General features: G+C 41.5%; 1 protein-coding gene across 8 annotated transcripts in view; it reads left to right on the forward strand.

Annotated features, from left to right (window-relative positions):
• The window catches only part of AP3B1 (adaptor related protein complex 3 subunit beta 1), a 285,331-nt gene that overhangs the window by 16,318 nt on the left and 247,003 nt on the right, over window positions 1-22,010 (forward strand). The window contains exon 1 of one of the 8 annotated variants that reach the window (XM_075591052.1): window positions 19,731-19,965. The exons of 2 other annotated variants lie outside the window; for them this stretch is intronic. In XM_075591052.1, coding sequence (XP_075447167.1) covers window positions 19,787-19,965 — 179 coding nt within the window. In that variant the 5' untranslated portion in view covers window positions 19,731-19,786. Of the gene's footprint in view, window positions 1-19,730; window positions 19,966-22,010 lie in introns of those variants that run through there. 5 more of the 8 variants (XM_075591042.1, XR_012799929.1, XM_075591023.1 and 2 more) reach the window with 5 other exon arrangements.

Below are 22,010 nucleotides of genomic sequence, written 5' to 3' on the forward strand. Positions count from 1 at the left end.
CTTCAGCTCTTCAGGGGACCAGAAAACGGAAGGAACAGACATGCTGCAAACGTTCCATCAATAAGGGAACAAATAAGCTGATCTTGGCCATGACCAAAACGCTTCCGGCGCGATGCAAGTCTGGTAAGACACTTGGTTGCCGGGCACCTCACCGCGATTAAGGCCTGTCACGGTAGCTAGTGATAGGTTATAATATACACCAAATATCTGGGTTGAATTGAACATGGCTTAGATATAATAAATATAGTTTATTCCTTAAAGAAGGAGAACACACAAGATGATACAAATAACAGACAAGAAATAGCACTTAGGGTTTGGACAATGAAGCAATCAGGTACAGGATTGGCAATTCATTCAGCAATGCAGGTTCAAATGAAGACATCACGAAAGACACTGGGTATAGAGTTTATATGGAGTTTCAGCCCCATACCCTAACCTTTGGGCGCCTGAAAGTCTACCAGCCTTGTATCTGGTCAGGAAACCCTTTTGTCTGTAAGTGTGAATTATGGCACTTACAGACCACTCAGGTTCTGCGTTTCTCCGCCCTATTGTACACAATCAGAGTGGTCAAGTCTTTGATCAGGGGGGCTGTTGTAGACAAAGGGTCGCCCTTCTGAACATTAACATAAAGCAGAGCCAGTAACTTTCCCGGGCTTTTATACCAGCCTTGCAAAACAGTATATTCTTTAATATCTACACATATTAAAATAATCCGTTCTCTGGGTCTGAGCGGGCTTAAATTTGCCAGGTCCTCATGCCGGAGGACCCTTGCCATAGTGGTCAAATATCAGCCTTCCACGACCCCCAGAACAGGAGATACAAAAAACAAGTTAAAATCCCCTATTAACTTTAATGCAGGATTCTCCGCTATAAGCTAACATAAATCACTGTATTTCACTCTCCCATTGAAATCAATGGGCTCCGCCGCTATAGGCTTTCAATGGAGCAACTCCGCCATTGAAGTCAATGGGGAAATCACAATTTTCACATTTGCCCATACTCCGTCTGGTTGATTGGAGAGGGCTGGAAATGGCCATGCAGTCATGCCGGAGCAGTGACTACATGCGACCAAAATCCCAGCCTTCTGGTACTCACAGAACCGGAGATATAGGTTTACACTTTCTACACATTTGGACTTAGCTGTTTCAAAGCCACACGGCTTTCCTCCATTAGAATCAATATGGCCGGCGCCTCCATAGGAAACGCGTGGGCCGGTGCCGCCATAGGATTCAATGGGACCTCCGCTACCATTAGTCAATGCCGCGACCTTCGTGGCGAGCGCGACCCTTTACGGGGGTCCTTAATTCTCAGACCCGGTGGTGGTCGAGTGTGGGGGTTCCTAGGGTCTAGGGGCAAAAATAATTTTATTCCTGGGTGCCCTAGAACCTAAACTTCCCATGCCAATTGTATTTGAACTTGAACTAGTGTGATCAAAAGCTCTTTTTTAGATATTGTATCTGCTTCTGCAGTCTGCTGTTTGGATGGCTGCCAACCCGTTCCTGGAGGTCGGCGTCGAAGAATCCCCATTGAAATGAATAGCTCCATTGACTTACAATGGGGAACCGCCGCTCCTCCTCTCGGGCACCACCTGCAGGTCATCTACTGAAACGGGCCGGAATCTCCATAGGGGTTACATGGGCTGTAATGGCGTCCTATGGAGAGACTGCAAAATGGAGCCTGCAAAGGCGGGATAAGGGACAAAGGGCCATAAAAACAAAATTAACGTTAACCCTTTCCCTCCCACATAGATCCCAGTGGAAGTGTTGGTGCAGACACTGGAATGGGAAAAATACATATTCACAGGGGGATACACAGTTGGTTCTGAAGCAGGGGCATAACTACAGTACTGGACATCATTCTAGTTAACCTCTCGCCTACCAGGTGAGAGAAGGGGGTGGCCAAATGGGGTGTAACCCCTTTGATACTGGGCCAAGCCATCTCTCCCATGACAATGACCCCCTCCCGCGTCTGACTGCCCACTCCGACAACAAGCCAGGTCTGACAATCCCATGTTTAAATGTCCTGCGCGGTACTGCTACACTGCCTAGACCGACCGGGACCTTTAAAGATGGAGTGGGCGGTCTTGGCAGCGTAACAGACCCGCATGGGATATTTAAACATACGTATCGGTGCTGGCTTGTTGGTGGAGTGGGGACATTTTTCTGTCTGAGCTGTAAGGTGCTGTGTCATGGGAGACCAAGCTTTTTAACACCTTTTACCATCTGGATCCTTTGAATAAAAGCATGAAATAAAATAAATTGGGGTTATTCACATAAAGAACACACACAGCTTGAATTACCAAAATATCACAAATCAACACATATTCCAATGAAATAATAGGTTTCTGGACATGAAGTTCAGGCAACAGGACAGTCTTTTGGCTAGGGGTGCACCTTGCCACGCCTATATTTAGGCCAAATAAAAGAATTTCGTTCTGCCCTTGCAAAATAAGTTTCCAAGTTCTTAGATCTAACGAAATCCTGAGCGGGGTACAAATCTGTGATGGTGATAAAATTCCTCTTAATCCCCGCCCGCTTCTTCCTGATGTTACACCATGAGCCTGCACGAGCTTATAATACCTTCAAAACCTTATCTGGTAATGGGGAACCAATCTTGGCATGGGAGACAAATTCTGCCCTATTGCAAGTTTGCCAGTAGTCTTGGTAACCGGGCAACAAGCTTCACTCACGTCCCCCTGCTTGGCATGCCTGGCCAAACCCCCTTTGACTCATCAGAGAATCCTCTCAGTTGCTGGTCAGCTGGTTAACCTCTTTGACTCTCTGACTTTTTTTTATACATCCTGGAGTGCATCTCCCCAGGGTCCCTTAGAAACCAGGCATTCGGTTATGCATACCTGTCCCCCTTGTATGGTGGGTCATAAACTAGCAGGGTGAATCTTTTAATGTATCCTGTCCCCTGCCTGTCATGTAAATTCCCCCACCTCACATAACTGTAAAGGTACTTACACAAGGGCCAGGCCCGTTTTATGCATTTACACACATGGTACTATTAATAAAATCATAACAGTCTACATGTCTCTCTCCTAATAGTTTGCATACACAAAATTAGAACATTAGTACATTCCTAACGAAAGTGATACCCTTAATTGGATAAGCTTTTTGATCTGGGCTTTAAATGGTATCTTTCCCCATCCAAGGCGTACTTCTCCAATTAACCCCTTAAACACAGGCTAGCAGCCCTAGACCGCAGAGCTGACACTTTAAGCACACATTTGATGACTCGGGAGTTACTTTGCCGGACAACCTGCCTTTAATTGATGGCAAAGATAATGCGTCACATGCGGCAGACATTTTTTGCCACGAGGTGCCTTGGAGCTGGGTCTCCTGCCGGGTAATTTGCCCCTGCTGCCACATGCGGAGCGCCGGTGGGATTTGACCGTGACCAAATGTCCCATTTCGCAAATACGCAGGGAAAACGCATGCTTTTTTTAAATACCTAGCGTCCAGAACCAGCTTCCTCCCTAGTAAGGAACTCGCAGAAGTGTACTGGAGGTTTAAACATTGTTGGTGCCAAAAATATGCTGTCTGTCATGACCTTAGTCGGTACCGAAACGCTGTGGCATGAGGTCCAAGCACCTTCACTCTACAGAGTAGGAGCCTCGGGAGAAAGATGCCTTGCAGCACTGAAGCAGGGCTGTCTGCGGCTGACATTAGCATTGCTACTGCGCTTAGAAAACAGACGTTCTTAAGCTGGGGAAAAGGTAGGGAAATCTCCTCCTCATCCGTTTAGGGAAGCATGAGAGCGGCCTGCAAAAATAAAAACTAAAATAAAAGGGAAAACAATGTCTTGTACGACAAATGGTTTCAGTTACAGTGTATAACCTTCCAAATCTCACAGGGTTCTTCAGGTATGATAGTTGTTCAGAAAGTCAGATATCATTTTTGTCTATTGTCAAGTTACAGAATGTGTGTAATATTTTTCTTGTGAAGAAAAACCTTATGGAGATTAAGAGCTTGTACATGCTGTAAACTATTTGCTGGTCCAATAAAAGGTACAGTATATTGCCAACTTTCTTCTCCCCCCCCACATAAACTGTGTTGTTGCTCTAAAAATTTAATTTGTGATACTTTTAAACAAACAAAACTATATTTTCTTTTAAATAAGTATCACCGATTTTTACATTTTAGAGCAAGTCCCCTACTCTTGACATATTTTAATTGTCCTCATCTTTGTTGAAAAGACTCAGATTGTGATTTTCACTGTTCTGTTTTCTTAAATTTCCTAATTAACCAGTCCAGTTTGGACAAGTCTGTAGATAAGCACAATAAAAGTCAGCAATAATGGCTTTTTAAAATGATCGGAGCTATATTTTCTATGATCGAGAGAGCATTTATAGTTGACTTTTATTGTGCTTTTCTACAGACTTGTCCAAACTGGTAAAGCAGAGCTGAAGATTCCAACAGACATTAAACACACTTTAATTATGGCTGTTTAAAATAAATATATATATATATATATATATATATATATATATATATATATATATATATATATATATATATATATATAAAATGACATCACCCAAAAGCAGAGGCGCCCAGAAAAACAGCATGGAATCCCCTGCTGAGAAACAAGTGCATTTGGTGAGACTCAGGCCCCTCCCTAGTGCAGGACACCGGATGAAGCAGGAAATGGTCTATGGGCCACGAATTTACAACATTTGAAACTTTGATCTTTTATAAAGTCAGTGAAGGGGTTAAATCACTGGAACATGTTATAGAAAGCAAATTATGTTATGTCAATTTAAAATCAAAATTCTGTAGAAAATCACAGCTGAAAGAAATATTAAGTATAAACAGAGCATTTAATGTATTCATTTAATATTTTTATTGTAATAACTCAATAGATTTGCCATGAGAACTAATAAAAGCTCTTCCCCAGGTATCCTTTTTATATATATTTAAAAAAAAAAGTATATCTATCTCTATCTATCTATCTAATATATATATATATATATATATATATATATATATTAGAGAAAAAGAGAAAAGAAGCGCCCGATCCTTGTGTAAAATCAGATGAACAAAGTTTTAATATCTCATGGACAAGACAAATGCACACTTACAATTTGTCTGATAAAATAAAGCATGTTATGGGACCTGCCCATGCACCAACTGAGGACTCCTCGGTCTCTTTGTGTGTGAGTGTCAGTATTGGCTCCAAAAAGGATGTTGCTGTCAGCTGCTGTCTCCAGGGGAGTAATCCTTAGTGTTTGTGAGCACTCAAACTCCACATGCAGCCGTCATTTAGCCTTTCTTCTCACACTTGAAACCGGAAAAAAATCTTCAGGCAAGTCCTTGCCTCCTCACACTGGTGCAGGGTGCTGCCCTGTCACTGTAGGCTCACAGCCAGATATCCCTACGCGTTTCTTCCGACTCTGCGGATTTCATCCCCTGGGTTAGGGTTAAGGTGCATACCCAGAAAACCACCCACAGACAGCTGTTTCGACCTTGATGGGTCTCTTGCATTCCCAGTAAAATCAACCCCACACTGATGAGACCCATCAAGGTCGAAACAGCTGTCTGTGGGTGGTTTTCTGGGTATGCACCTTAACCCTGGCTGTGCTCAAAGCTGTGACCATGCAGCAAGCTTAAGCCTATAGGGAACCATGTTAAAAATGGTTATTGAGGCAAAAAGTGACACTGTGTGCTCATTTGCATGTCATTTCCCAGAATCCCTTGCTGCAGTGGAAGTGCTGTATGCTGGGTGATAATGGGGAAAGGCGGGGTTGCAGACCTGCCTAAGACATGCAGATGAGCATACAGTTATATTTACATATTTGCTTTCCTGTGGAGGGTTTTTGTCACTTTTTTTACTCACCATAACTTAACTCAGTATATTATATATATATATATATATATATATATATATATATATATATATATATATATATATATATATATATATATATGATATACTTTTATTTTTTTTTAAATATATATAAAAAGGATACCTGGGGAAGAGCTTTTATTAGTTCTCATGGCAAATCTATTGAGTTATTGCAATAAATATTAAATGAATACATTAAATGCTCTGTTTATACTTAATATTTCTTTCAGCTATGATTTTCTACAGAATTTTGATTTTAAATTGACATAACATAATTTCCTTTCTATAACATGTTCCAGTGATTTAACCCCTTCACTGACTTTATAAAAGATCAAAGTTTCAAATGTTGTAAATTCGTGGCCCATAGACCATTTCCTGCTTCATCCGGTGTCCTGCACTAGGGAGGGGCCTGAGTCTCACCAAATGCACTTGTTTCTCAGCAGGGGATTTCATGCTGTTTTTCTGGGCGCCTCTGCTTTTGGGTGATGTCATCAGTCAGACATACAATAGAGACCCTACTACTACTAACTACCGCCCTATATACCTCCTACCTATTGCCTCCAAACTGCTAAAATGTCTTGTGTTCTCCCATATCATCAACTTTCAAAATTCCCATTCCCTCTTGGACCCTTTAGAATCTAGCTTTTTTACAGCTCACCCAATAGAGACTGTCCTCTTTAAAGTAGCAATGATCTCCATGAAGCAAAGTCCCAGGGCTTTTTTCCCTAGTTGATCTCTACTTCCTTCGATACTGTTGATTACCCTCTTCTCCTAATTTAAAGTAGCCAATGATCTGTCACGCACGGCACCCTGCGAGCACACGACCTGCATACGGGACAAGGGTTAAGACCGATGCTCGCAAGCACTTCCACTCTTCACCTCCACAAAGGTCTGTCAAATGGACAATATCTCCTCTACAGCAGGGATGCGCAAACTGGGGGGCTGGAGATTTTTCTGGGGGGCGTGGCACTTGCAGAGGCCCCACGCTCTTCCTCAAGGCATTTTAATTAAATTCCGGGGGTCATGTGCGGCCTCCAACTCTCAACTTACCGTTACTCAGATGGCGTTGTGATGTCGATATGACCCTGCCGTGTCATTTGACGCAGCTCCAAGGTAGGGGGCAGGGGTGGCGCGAGCACCTGGCAAGACGGGGGCGCAGCAAAAGTTTGTGCTTGCTCCCCTGCTCTACAGGACCAGGATCAATACACAACCCACAAGCTGCCCCATCTTCACTTTGCAAAGGTCCCTCAAAGGAGTTCTATTTCTCTTAAATCCGTCCCAATAAACCACCGCCACAAACAGCACACAAGTGAGCACATGACTTAGATATCACAAAGAAAAATACAGTGTGAAAACAGCGCTATGAATAGTGAAATATATATTAAACCCTAGCTTAGGTAGAATTAGGCCGCCAGGTGAGTGCTGATTGTACAGTCAGACACTTGTATAAGTAAAGAAAAAGAAAACCGGCGCCTTACAAGTTCAGTAGAATATAGGAAGTCCAAAACGATATCATTAAAGTCCCCACAAAGTCCTCTGTAGCTAAAACGATGGCAGAATTGCTGTGCAGCTCCCACCGTGCATGAAGAGTTATGTGGAGAAAAGACAAACAAACAAAATTATGGTGCAGTATGTCAAACTAATACAACTGACAAGATGACCCAAAACACTAATGACAAAACAAGACAGACGAACTAGACAGACAATAGCAAGGCTAAAAATGATAAAAAGCTGGTTTATTAAAACAACATAAATGAAGGGTTCCAGAAGACTAGAAAATCGCCAGGTCCAGATAATTGTAAAATTGGGACCCTACTCACAAGATGTCAAATTGTAACAGGCAATGGAGATAAACGCCGTGCTGCTCGTCCATTGCAGTGGTAACCGAAGCGCCTCCCTGTGATTCCCTTGCCTCTGATGTATGCCGCGTCACTGTGGTGCGGGACCTCCAGGCGGATGTCACGTAACTGGAAGGAGGGACTTCCTGGAACGGCGTTTTTTTCAACTGCAAGCCTGGATCAACTGCACGTCTTCCTTCACCAAACAGACAGCTCTAAAAGAACTTTGGGAAGGTCCCGCACCACAGTGACGCGGCATCCATCAGAGGCAGGGGAATCACAGGGAGGCGCTTCGGTCACCACTGCAGTGATCGAGCAGCATGGAGTTTATCTCCATTGCCTGTTACAATTTGGTATCTTGTGAGTAGGGTCCCAATTTTACAATTATCTGGACCTGGCGATTTTCTAGTCTTCTGGAACCCTTCATTTATGTTGTTTTAATAAACCAGCTTTTTATCATTTTTAGCCTTGCTATTGTCTGTCTAGTTCGTCTGTCTTGTTTTGTCATTAGTGTTTTGGGTCATCTTGTCAGTTGTATTAGTTTGACATACTGCGCCATAATTTTGTTTGTTTGTCTTTTCTCCACATAACTCTTCATGCACGGTGGGAGCTGCACAGCAATTCTGCCATCATTTTTGCCTCAGAGGACTTTGTGGGGACTTTAATGATATCGTTTTGGACTTCCTATATTCTACTGAACTTGTAAGGCGCCGGTTTTCTTTTTCTTTACATGACTTAGATATGCAACCAGGGTTAATACAGCCATCTCGCCTTTCTCCTCTGCAAGGTACCTCCAGTGAGTTAATATTTACCCCATCTCAATTGCAAATCATATCTATCCACTGCCACCACCTGAGGTAGTTATACAAATAAGATGTCAAATTAATACTTGCCAGGGCCCCAGATCCCCGTTTATTATAGAAAAAACTATGCACTTTAACACACCAAATTCAGTTGTAGTCAAATGTGTCCGAACACTTTAATACTCTCCCAGATCGTGCAATAGTTCATTCAGAGCCCAAAGCATTACTTATTAAATGTTTTAATATATATAAATATACAGTTCATGGGTTACAGATAAAGGATTACGAAAAACAGTTACAATAAAATGCAGAAAGCTTCTAAAATAAAAGGATAAAACACAAAAGAAAAGGCTATACAGTACATCACCCTATGCCATATGTTTCCTCCCAGAAAGGTCACTGGTAAAGCACAATGAGATCCCGTATCTGGTCCCAGATACACACTTGTAGACATCTAATTATTATAACCCTTGCTCAGACTTAAATATAATTATTTCCCATTGAACACAACCTGAACACAGCCCCTGCGTAAATCAGCTGTGAGATTGACAGTTTTACGACAGCGTAAAACACCTCCCACCAAAGGACGTTTAAAACTCCTTTTCCATATCTAAATGTACTTATAACTTCATTTCTCTAATACTTACACACACATTAGACTGAAAACAGAAAAAACTTGCGCTCAATGTGGTCTGTGCTGAAAATAGTGACTTAAAAATAAATTAATAATACAACCTGATAGGTGAAGTTTTATGCTGCTGATCAGTGGGAATGGTTCAAACACAGAGCTACATAGAAACAGAAAGAGAACAGCGCAAAAAAACCATTGTGTAGTATATTTAAATAATTTTATAAAAAGTGAAGGTGAGTATTGCACGTACATCAAAAAAAAGGGTTAATAGCAAGACATGTTAGGGACATGTTACCACTCGGCAGACACAACGGGATGCAGGCACCAGGAATTGGACGTCCTCTCTCAAGATGCTGGTATCTGGATGCAGAGTATACAGCTCAGCGTTGGGGAACCTTCCCGCGCCTTCACGGAGCTCACAGCAGTTGTTTTCAGGGGTAGATTGCCGCGTCTCTATTTTTTTACAGATATCTTTTTCTAAAGCTGCAATTGTCCTACTGCGTTCAAAGATGATCAATCTCATTAATTCTCTTGAGCATTCCTCCTGAATTCTATTCCATTCTTTCATAAATTGGATGTTATCCCTTCCAAAAGTGGGATTCTTTTGGAAACGTAACCCGCGGGGTACTCTCCCGCAGTCCAAATATCTTTGGATAGTGTTACGTTCTAACCATTGTTTGGTCTCGGTTAGTAGCAGATTTTCTAATTGCTTGAAATGGGTTTCAGCAGGAATGTCAATTATATATTCATCCTCAAAAACGTGTGTTTCATCTTTAAACATTGAATCAAATAATGCAGCCCTCTTTTCTCTACAGCTTGATAATGACCAAGCCATAGTGATGTATGCACACATTAGACACATCGATACATTCAGGCACGCATGGCGGACACAATGAGACTAAACATTTTAATCCTAAATTTAAGAGAAATATTAATGTCTTCTACCTGCTGTACCGGACGTGTCTGTAATCCGTGTGTCTCGGTTCCACGGATACACACATGTAATTTTTAGCATGTTCAGCAGAGGACGTCACATGATGTGCTCATTTTTAATTAATTCACTCATGCTGAATACTTTCGTAGCCGCGCCTCTTGAACCTTGCAAAACTCCCCAAAGAATGCATTTTGAAGCTTAGCTGCAAAAATAACCATGTTTACAGATAGTTGTCACAGGGGCCATATTTTACATCCAAGTCTCCAGACACTGCCCTTTTCTCTGTTCCATCAGCCATATACAACCCATCTTACCCTTTTAAGTGAGCCATACAGGGTAACCCACCAGTTAAGTTCTGTTTGAAGCACAGCATCCACCCGTGACAAGCCTAGGCTTGACATAAACCCAATATATATAATATTTTTAAACTCAGACTGTAGTTCATTAACCCCGTAAGGACCGATGGGATTAAAATACCTAATATATAATGATATCATGACAATCTCTATGAAGCAAAGTATCAGGGACATTTTTCCCTACTTGATCTCTACTACTTTCGATACTGTTGATCACTCTCTTCGCCTATCATATTCTACACTCTTTTGGTATCCGTAACCAAGCTCTATCCTGTGTGACATTGTCCCAAGATACTAGGCTTTCTGCCCGATTTTAGATTAGAAGTTGCAGCCACAATGTAAATGTGATCCATCCCACAGCTTCACGGTTACGGAGGCTGGTGGATGGGAAATCCAGACCAGAGTTCACAATGGTTCTAACTTATCTCACCTGCTCACCTGCTCTCCTAATTGAGGAACAGATAATTATGGCAGTTTTTTTTACTGCTTCACTCTCTCCTAGAGGCTGGGGCACCGCTGCTCCCTGCACCCGGTCAGGGGAGGATGCCCCCTTCTAGGTAATAAAAACCCTTCTTTATTCCGTATAGTTGGAAAGCGGATAAGCCGCCCAACCCTAGAGAGGGAAATCTCCGTCTAAAGTAAGCGCTCCGATTGAGCAGGATTTATTTGGTCTATGTGGTAACAAATGTTGCAGTCCCCTGCTGGGACGGAATCTAACAGGCAGACGCCTGAGTAACTCAAATGTATTTAAAAGTGTTGCAGTCCCACTGCTTGTGACTAATCTTACAGGCGCAAGCCCGAGTACCTCAAATGTATTTCAGTTAGTTGTAGTCCACCGCTGGGACAGAATGAAGCAGGCAGAAACCTGAATGTTACAATATTGTGCTACGTGCTCTCTTTGTTTACCCTAAAAGATTGTCATCAAGAGCCTGGACAGACGGCAGTGTCACGTAAGGGAGCAATTTGTCGCACCTGGTTTTCCTCATACCTCTCGCATCACACATTTTCTGTCTCTTGCTAACATGTCTTGGTCTTCTCTTGATGTGTATGTTAGTGCACCACAGGCATCTGTTTTGGGAACTCTCCGTTTGTCTCTCTCTACACACCATCACTTGGTGACATCATCAACTCCCCTAGTTTCTGCCTCCTGGCTATAGCCTTTCGGCTCTGTTTTAAACTTAATGTCTAAAGCTGAGCTCCTCATATTTCCTCCTAAATCTGGTCTAATATCTCCTTTTTCCATCACAGTAAATGGTACTAACATCTATCCTCTCGCCTAGGCAAAGTGTCTAGGTGACATTTGACTCCTCCCCTTTCCTTCTCCATTCACGGCATGGCTAAAATGTGACGCTTCTTCCTCTGTAATATTGCCAAGATCCGCCCTTTACTTGTCAATCTACTGCTAAAACTAATGCATCCCCTTATCCTCTCCGGGCTGGATTATTGTAACATATTGCTAATAGGCCTCCCTGCCTCACAACTTTCTACTTGGCAATTTATCTAAAATTCTGCTGCTATAATTATTTTAATTTCTCCCAAATGAGTCCCTGCTCAACGCTTCCTTAGAATTCCTCTCCTGGCTTCCCTACAAAGTTCTCTTGCTTACTTTCCGCCTTTGTCCTGATGGACCACTCGGCATCCTTCGACACGATTGATCACGGGGTGCTGCTGCACTGCCTGAGGGACTTAGTTGCTATTGGTGGGACCACATTTAACATGTTTGCCTCGTTCCTGCAGGGCTGGACCCGGCAGGTGGCTACTGAGTCCCATGTGTGACTGGTGGGTCCTGTCTACTTTTGGGTTTCAAGGATTGGTGCTGTCACCACTCCTTTTCAAAGTGTATGTGAGACCACTGGGCAATATCATCCAGAAGCATGATCTGAAGTGCCATTAGTATGCTGATGACACCTAGATCTATACTTCTTTCCAGGGCAGCCCCGGGATGGTTGTTACATTGACACTTGCTTAGTTGAAGTGGCAACATGGATGGAGAAAAATTGGCTGGAGCTTGATCCTGAAGACAAAACATGTTTTAGATGGGCACTCCCAGTGTTTTATACGTGAACAGTCTAATAAAATACAAGTGAATAAACTAATCTAAATCTATTGAAACATTAGTGTGAAATAAATACGGTGTCAAACTGTATAAAAATATATCAATGGTGTGAATACCAAAAATAATTGCCAGACAAGTGAAAAGATTAAATCAAGTGCAAGTAACAATATAAATATCAAGGAACCTCCACTGAAATCCTTAACTAAAGGACTGTTTCTCAAGTCCCTAAATGTGTACAAATGTCTTCAAAAGGTTCAGGGGAGTGTAGGACCGCACCATGGAAGAATAAACAAAATACAAAAAAAATAGCGCAATATTGTAAGAACACAGTGGTTGAGTCAATCAGTAACTGATGGTGACTACTCACATTTCCAAAAATTAGGCATGTCACAAATCAAGATTCCTCCTTATTAGCACATCCAGATGGTGTAACGCCTGTATGACCGCAGACCTGGCCAGTCCCCATTACTGAGGTGGGTAAGGGTATAACACGCACCCACAGCAGTGAGGGCGTGCCCGGAGTGTGGTAAGATGCGTTGCCGGGCCTGGTGAGAAAAGGGTTAAGGATATACTTGCTGAGTTTGGGGTGCCAGAAGTCGGAGGGTTAATGTCCAAGAGCCTAGGGTCAGGGGCAGGAGAAAGTAGCGTAGTGGGGTCCAAAGCAGAGTCCAGGGGTAAAGAGGTACGTAGTCGAGCCGTGCCGAGATCAATCCAAGGGAATCCAAACAGAGGCAGGAACAAGGAGCTGAAACAGAGAGCTTGGCAAAGTCACTGCACACAGGAGCCACAGAGAAGCTATGCTGAGCAACGACGGAGAGGGCAGACTGGGATTATAAGGGAAGGAGGACCAATGGTAGCAAGGGGTGGAGCGGAGGCTTGGCTGAGAGCTTGCAGTGATAGATCCAGGTGAGCAGGAAGGGAGACAGGAGAATGATACCTGGTAATAGCCGGCAGCCGATGGGGGGAGGCGCCAGCAGCACGGGAGGGCAGGTAAGAGGATCGGGTACGCGCACCTTCTGTAAGGCTGCCGTGCGCGGGCCCCGATCGCGTGCATGCAGATGCGGCATGCGCCGCGAAGGAACGGCTCGGCGTGAGAGAGGTAGGATGTTGAGGGAGCGGGGAAACGGGGCAGGGAGCCGCCGTGGGGCCAGAGGTGACGGGGACCCGCTGAGAGGCGCGTGTCCCCTGATCCATTACAGATGGATAGGCAGAATCTCAGGAAAGATGAAATAGTGTGGATGGTACACAAAATATTCGATAAAAATTCCAATAGAATCTTAAGATTTTATGCTTACAAGAAGTAGATTCTTTAGGTGCTTAAAACACGGAGTCAAATCTCCTGCATAGATGGACTTGTTAGAGACTCGCCACCTCCGCGAGCATCAACTTGCGCACTCTGTTTTCGTGTGTCACTTCCGTTATCCACTGCCTGGGAACAGGGAATGTGCTTCTTGCAGTCTCCTTGCTCTTTGAGCATATTACTCCCATCCTGCACGATCCGTACTGGCTTCCAGTGTTCTTTCGTGTTCGGTTCAAGTTAATTGTTATGGCCTTTTTAAAACCTTGCAAGATCAAAAGCCTGCCTATCTACAGTCTCTTTTGATGCCGGCTATTATCTCGGGTCCACTGGAGGCGACGGGGTCTGTGCCTCTATGCCGAGGGTACTTCATCCTACACTGGGTCGGCGGGCCTTCGCGTGTACATCTTCAGAGGTCTTGAACGCACTACCACCAGAGCTGAGGTGCATATTGACTTTACCACTGTTTCTGGCACGGTGTAAGTGTTTCTTGCTTACTTTTCCTGTCAAAATAATTGCACATAATTGTAGTTTTTTTCTTAACCTCACGGTAAAGTATTGCGATCCCCCCTTAAGTGGAGGCACGTTATTACTTAAAAAAATAAATGATTGTAATAAAAAATGCGTGTGAAATTAACAATTTTAATCAATCTGTTACTTCAAGGATTAACTTTGGTAGAAATTTGTTAAAAATACCATCATTGTTTTTGACCGGTCAATACCCTTTTTATGTTTGTGCTAATCTATAAATAGGGCTTAATTGGGAGGCTATTACTGGGTGGCTTCTAAAGGTGATAAATGTACCGTTTAGAAGGCTGTGGACCATAGCCAGATCATGGGCTGTCAGCCTCAAAGAAAACCTTAACATTCATGAAATATCCCCTGTGCATCTGAGTGAGGTGACAAAAAACACTTACTTGGAGGGCTACCTGTATATTAAATATAGGAAGTCATGGGATGACATCTATTCTGAAGAATAACGTTGAGATATTTGTAATCGTTACCAGGAGATGGATGCCATAGTGACAAACCCTTCACATTTAGGAGGTGGCAAGGGACAGATATCCATTTGTTGCTCAAATTTAGAGGCGAGCTGATCAAAATTAGTATTACCTTAGGCAAAGTCCCCTGAATCTATTGATATGAATCACGTGTCTATTTTTATTAGATAAATTAAGATCTAAATAGTTAAAAGATCTGAGTCAGAATTTAAACGTCAAGAATGGTTGTTTTTTTCTTTCAGGTCATAAATGTCAGCTAGAACTGATTTACGACACGGGTGGGTCTTGTGTGTTTCAATGCAAGAAGGTCTGGGCATAAATGTTGGCATATTTAAATAGGATATCAGAATTCAACAGAGGTATGCTTTGGGATCAGATACGTGAATTCACATCTTTTCTACCCAGTGGGATTTGGGAAAAACCGATGACATATGGCAACGTACTGTATAGGGATTTCTATTTGTTTGATCCTTTTATTTTAAGAAACTGGTCTGCATTTATTGTAACTGTTCTTGTAATCTTTTTCTGTAACCTAAGGTGTGTGTGTGTGTGTGTGTGTGTGTGTGTGTGTGTGTGTGTGTGTGTGTGTGTGTGTGTGTGTGTGTGTGTGTGTGTGTGTGTGTGTGTGTGTGTGTATATAGATATAGATATACTAAAGTATATTTTCGGACACATTTTACTACAGATTTGTTTGCAAAGTGCATAGTTTATTTTAATAACAGGGACCTTAGACTGCAAATTTCATATTTGATATTACTTGGGTGGTGACAGCGGGTATTATTGCAAACAGAGTTAGGGGTAAATATTAACTCATCTGATTTACGTTGTGCAGTAGAAAGGCGAGTTGGCTAGAGTAGCCCTGTGTATTAACCCTAGTTGCATAGATAATTGGGTTTCACTGGTGGCCCCCAACAACAGCCTGTCCCATCAACCCGTGACCCCTTCTCTCCCTGGTCAGAGCGAGTGAGTATGTTGCTGCCGCAGGTAGCTTCTCTTGGCCATGGCTATGGTCCCAAAGCCACAGTTACTCATAACAACCATTGTGGCCAAGCACTGCCATTTGCTGTACTTATTCCCTCACCTGCTGCCTCTGTAAGTCTCCCAGGATACAATTTAGATTGTATGCTTTCCGGGACAGGCATTTCCTTTTTGTCTGGTTTGTTTGTTGCACTAATTGTACTATAATTCTGTTTACAGTATTATCTCTTGAAAAGCACTGAGTTCTCTGTGGATGCTATATAAATAAAGATATCCATTCATACATGTGTTGCAAACACATTTGCATTTACATAGTGTTTGAACACTTCTGTTTCACAAGATCTCACTGGCACTTTTTTTTTATTCTTGCAAAGATGAGGTTACCTTTGATTGATTGATTGACATTGGTAGTGCACCCTCTTATTTATAACGTGCCCACATTTGGAAGAATAAAACTGCCTTGGGGGAGATGATTAAAGTGCATGGCACAGAAGAATCTAACTTTTTTTAAAATTTAATCTGTCATAGGGGATATATATCTCTCCTTTGTATGACTATTTCAAGTGACCCATTGCAGGATATTTTTGATTGTCTAATTTCAGAAAATATAAGTTGTCTGGGTACATGCTACTTTTTGGATGTTGTTTTTTTCACAGTAGACCAAATGTCAGGGGTGCGCAAAGGGGGGGTGCACCCCCCAGTGGGTGTGGGAGAATTTCCAGAGGGGACGCGGCGGCTACAGAGGTCCCGCGTTCTCCCCAAGGCACTTAAAGTGCCGGGGGGACCATGTGAGGCCGTTGCAGCTTCTCCTACCTGATCTTCGGTGACGCGTTACCATGGTAACCGGCATCAAATGATGCCTTGCAGGAGAGGGGGTGCGAGCCGGGAGGTGAGAAGGCAGGAGGGTCAAAACTTTGCGCACCCCTGGGTTATATGGTATGTAATATAGCCCTTTCAGACAAAATATCAATAGCCATATAACTGCTTTGCAAAAAATAAAACCCAATTATTTTTGCATGGTAATGAGATAAATAAGTTGGATAGGAGTTTTGTCTCTGATGTTTGAGTCACTTCCAGCCTCCTGTGTACAAGTCTCTTTTTATTTTTTTTTGTTTGGGGCAAGAATTAATTGTACCTGTATTATTCTGATGTGTATTGTATAATTCTTCATCCATCACTTCAAGGTTAATATTACAGTTCTATACATTTACAGCGGAAGTCACATGACCTAATATGCAGATGGCACCAACAGCAAATTAAAGTGTAACTTGTTCTGGCAAAAAATGGTGTGGATTATTAGGATTTACTACAAAACTGACACATCAGTTTTAAAATACAATTGCAACAATCTTAACATTTCCTTGGCAGCGCATGAGTAAACTGCCTTGGCAGTGATGGGGTTAAGCTACTAAAATACAATTTAGCGGTTGTGAAGCAGAATGTGAGCCATAAATTTGCTACTGTATCATTTCATATGATTACATAGAACAGTAGCTTCCCACCCCTGTTAAAGAAAATGAAAAAATAATTATTGAATTGCTGGTCATTCTGTAGCTTTTGCTACTTTGACTCAAAAAACAAATTGAAACCCTAAATTAACTACAAATGACATTCCTGCTGCTAATTTACTTTAGTACTTTAAAACCATAAAAAACAACAATGGAGTAACGAGTATTGAATGCTTCTCATTCCTTCAAGATTGAATCTCCTTCCTGTCCTAATTTTTGGAACTGCAAAAATGATTAGCCTGGTTACCGTTTTAAAACTGATTCTGAAACCTCTCCTCAGGGCTCTGAGCCACACCAGGTTTCTGAGGCAACCAACACACAGAACCCCAGCAAGCTCATTTGGAACCCTTGAGCCCCCACAAAATAAATATGTATGTGTCCAAAAAGGAGAGCTATTGAGCGTGGCAAATGTATACAACAAGCGACAGAGAAGCCCAATGCTACATCCAATATGACAAAAATACACAGTAAAATACTTTTCTATTCCCTCCCCACTTCCCAAGTTAGCAGGTATTTTTCATTCTACTGTATATAGATCCAATGTTTCTTTCTCCCTCCTAATAGAGGTAAATGAGAATTGTAATCCTAATAGAGGTATATTAGTATTTTATCTGGTAGTGTTAGGACCTGCGAACTGGGTCTGCCTTGTCGTGGCTCGCAGGCTTACAATGCTTTGGCAAAGGGTTAAATTAAATGACCCTTTTTCAAGAGAATATGTAAGTATTTTACTGTATTTTTGTCATATTGAATGTAGCATTGGGCTTCTCTTTCTGAGGCAACCACCCAACTTTCTATTCATATGTGAATTATTTGCATTGGCTTGTGTCAAGTGCATTGGTTGCATCTAAAACCTGACAAGGCTGGTGGTCACAAGGAGAGCTCAGAGCAGTGTTGTGTTTTTTTTAAACCCTTTTTTAGTTAAGGAACCCTATAATTATATTGTTAAATTCTGCGTAACACCAACACTCTAATAGCACGTCCGAGATCAGATGCATTGTAAATTTTATTGTATTTGGTACAATTTTCAAATGAAGTGAAAATTGCAGGGAACCCTTTATGGATATCCAGGGAACCCAATGGCTCCTGTTGAGAAACACGGAATTAAAACACAGACTTGCATTGACTCTGTAACCTGTTTGAATTAAAGCAAAACAGTAGTCACCTAAGCTTGACAGTGTGGCTACTGGTGCTGTCCTTGCATGCTAACTAGAACTCAAGTCTAGTTGTATTGTATTGTATGTCTTTATTTATATAGCGCCAAAAGTGTACTCAGCGCTTCACAAAGAATACAGTACAGGGTATTATAATTATACAATAAGTGCAGCAAAATCAGACATTAGGAAAGGAAATCCCTGCACCGAAGAGCTTACAATCTAAGAGGTTTAATGGGAAACTTATAGACAGCAGGTGAGGGAGTAAGTGCTGTAGATGGCAGTGCTTGGCCACAATGGGTGGTAGGAGTGACTGAGTTCCAAAATTCTGTATCTTAACATGAATGAGATTATCCTGAATAATACTTGAATGTTCTCTTTTACTATTTTACATGGTCTGAAGAGCACACAGAATGATAACATGGGTGTTGTGTTGTTTTGGGGCCATGATAGGTCCCCACTGTGTCTGTAAAGCCCTACGTAAAACAAACAGCGCTATACAAGAACATGCTATTATTATTATTATTATTCACCACTGATTCTACTTCCAGCAGTGCTAGTTTTCAAGGAATGAGAGAAAATGAAAAGCAGGAGTTTGTGATTTAACCATAATTCTGAGATATAATCAACAGCACTTACAAGCTACAAGTGTAGCAAATCTTCTTGGCTTAAGTAGCAGAAAGCGGCATCCCATATGAATTGTTCAACTGGCGTAAAGCATATTTAATTAATCAAAGGAATTCTGCTAATTCTACTTATTTGCTGACTGTCACTGTGCTTTTGTACCGAATTTTGTGTGAAGCTTAGCATTAAGCGTGGGGTGTTAGCAGGATTTTCCGTGAGGTCTACAGACTTGTCTTGTTAAGTGCCTGTGTTATCCACCATGCGGACACACCTTGGGGGCAGTTGTGTGCAAGTTTTTGCAAAACTACATTTCATTGGTTTTAGAGCATTGAGGTTTTTGAACTTTTATGTCACTTTCTTACTCATACCACGTGAACGTGATGTGGTTTTATTTTTGTGTGTAATCCTAATAACCCGTGAGCAGTAACAGAGAAGCTACATTTTCAAGTTCCTTTTTCTTGATTTGTAAATGGTTTAAACCAAACAGGGAAAGAAAATCAACTGCTGCTAAAAGTGTTTTTTTTTTTTTTTAAATTAAGGACTCAGTACTTTGAAGATTGGCTGATGTATATCATGTGCAGGCCAACATTGTTATCATAGAGAAGCTGGTAAGGCTTGTTTTAAAAGGGAAATGACCTTTTCACATTTTTAAGAAACTTGTTTTTTTTATTTTTACTGAAGGGAGTTGGTATCCTGTTACGGTAGAATCCTTGATCTGAAGAACAAGGCTAGTTCTTGAAGTGCCCCCTATTTCTGTTAATGTGTTTTGAGACCATGGAGCAGCAGTTGTCATTGCTGAAGAAAGTGAGTGCAACATCTGCTGTAAAATCTGTTCTTGATGTGGCTGATAACCTTCAGCTTAGTTTGAATGCAGAGCAGGGTGCTGAGGAAGTGGGACTGAACAGTGCCGGCCACTTATGCAAACAGATTGTCACTGGGTACGTACAAGTGTTTTATATACAATGGGAAAGCTGTGTATCTGAGACTGTACTTATTTACATGCATGTGTAGTTCTGTTTTCTAAAATATATACACACACTTGATACACTTGATTCTACACACACTCGGTATATTTGATAATTTATCAAAAACTAAATAGAAAGGTAGGCCATTTGTTTAGAAAGGGAAAGGACAGGGATATACCAAATAAGTAAACATGGGAAGGATGTTGATCTAAAGAGAAATCTGATTGCTATTATTTGGAGTTAGTAAGGCATTTATTTTTCCATTTTAAGAAATCATTGGATAATGTTTCACTGGGTTTTTTTGTTTTCCTTACTCTGGACCAATATACTGTAATACAAATATAGGAGAAGTATGTCATTTAAATTTAGCATAGGTTGAACTTGGTGGACATGTGTTTTTTTTTTTTTTTTCAACCTTATCTACGATGTAACCTTAGAAGAATGTTTATATTTTTAGAGGAGTAAACTATGAATATCTTTATTAATCGGTTGATTTTTAATGGCGGTTTGTTGATATGTATCAGTAAATTATAAAGTAAGGTCATTGGCTGGCACTCGTTTCATCTTTTAAGTTAGGTAAGAGTTTGTCTATGATATTTGAATCACTTTCAGCCAGCTGTGTAAGTCTCTTTCTTTTTTTTTTTTGGACAAGAATTAATTGCCCCTGTCTTCTGCTGTGTACTGTATAATACTGCATCCACTGTCTGTACACTTATAGGATCAATATTGGTTACAGCAGGGCTCCGTTTCTCGGTGCTCCGCTTTTCGGAGATCCACCGTATGCTGCGAAGGGGGCCGCCATGTCCGCCATGCGCAGAACGGGCTATCCAGGGGTTGCGTGCATGGAATGGAGGGGTTTTCTTCTGTCGAGCAAGCGCAGAACGGCGCATTGCCGGTCTGCGCATGCGCACTTAACGAAAATCGCCGGTTCCACTTTCCATTCTCCTATAATCAATCAGCAAAGATCCTGCTTCCCCTGGCACCCAATATGGTGGCCTATTTCAAGAGGAAGTGCTGTGCTTTTTTTGAATGGTTGGTATAGCAACACAAGGAATCTTAATACATTCAAACTTATTATAAAGAGTGGGAAAAATGCAGTACGGTTGATCTAATACTACACAACTGATAATTAAAAATAAAAAAAACAGGATTTTTAATGCTTTTTTTTTTTTAAAGCGGTCTCTGTAAACTGTTTTCTGTACAAAACACCTAATTGAATAGGCTTTGTAGTGCTTGTGCTTACAATGTAATATATTTTCGGAAACAATTTGCCTAATAATTCCTTGAGATCCAAGTCAATTGGCTATTTTTAATTTCAAATATGGAGAACCAGTTTGCTTGTCTGGAAACCAAGCCTGTTTGTTCAGAACCTGTACTTATCACAGCTTATTTATTTGTTCTTATGTTGTTGATAAAAGTCCTAGTAGCCGTATTGGTCCTGAATTCATTGTAGGCTGTGATACGTTTATGGGACCAAGATGGGAGAGCTCTATATATGAAATTTATATTGTATATAACGTTCAAAATGTCACAGTCCTCTTAAGAGATCTGTGAAATTTTGTAAACTTTAATTTCCCCTGTGAAGAACTCAATGTTGGTCTCCTAAAAGGTATTACAACCTACAGTACAATGAATTTAATGTTGGAAATTCATCAAGCTGCCTCTTAATATGCATATGTAATACTTTCAGACAAGGTTGGATGTAGGATGTCTGGCAATAAGAATGACTAATTAACCTTCTGTTTGCCTTTCCTCACACACTGAGGTTTGTATGCATATACATATACAAATGTCAAAATAAGTTAAGGAACAGCACAGCGATCTGTATGAAATGTATATCAAATTTATTGCAGCATATAAAAGGTGTAAACACACAACCCATCAAGCTCCGAACCCAAATGTACCACATCATATATATTTGTGTCAAAGGAATGCTACTGGGATTGTGACCATGTATAGAAAAGAGGAGGGGATACCTGGCGTGGTTTGCAAGCTTAAAATGCTTGGCCAAAGAATTT

The sequence above is a fragment of the Ascaphus truei genome, chromosome 1 (genome assembly GCF_040206685.1).
Source record: "Ascaphus truei isolate aAscTru1 chromosome 1, aAscTru1.hap1, whole genome shotgun sequence".
In the NCBI taxonomy this organism is placed as follows: Eukaryota; Metazoa; Chordata; class Amphibia; order Anura; family Ascaphidae; genus Ascaphus; species Ascaphus truei.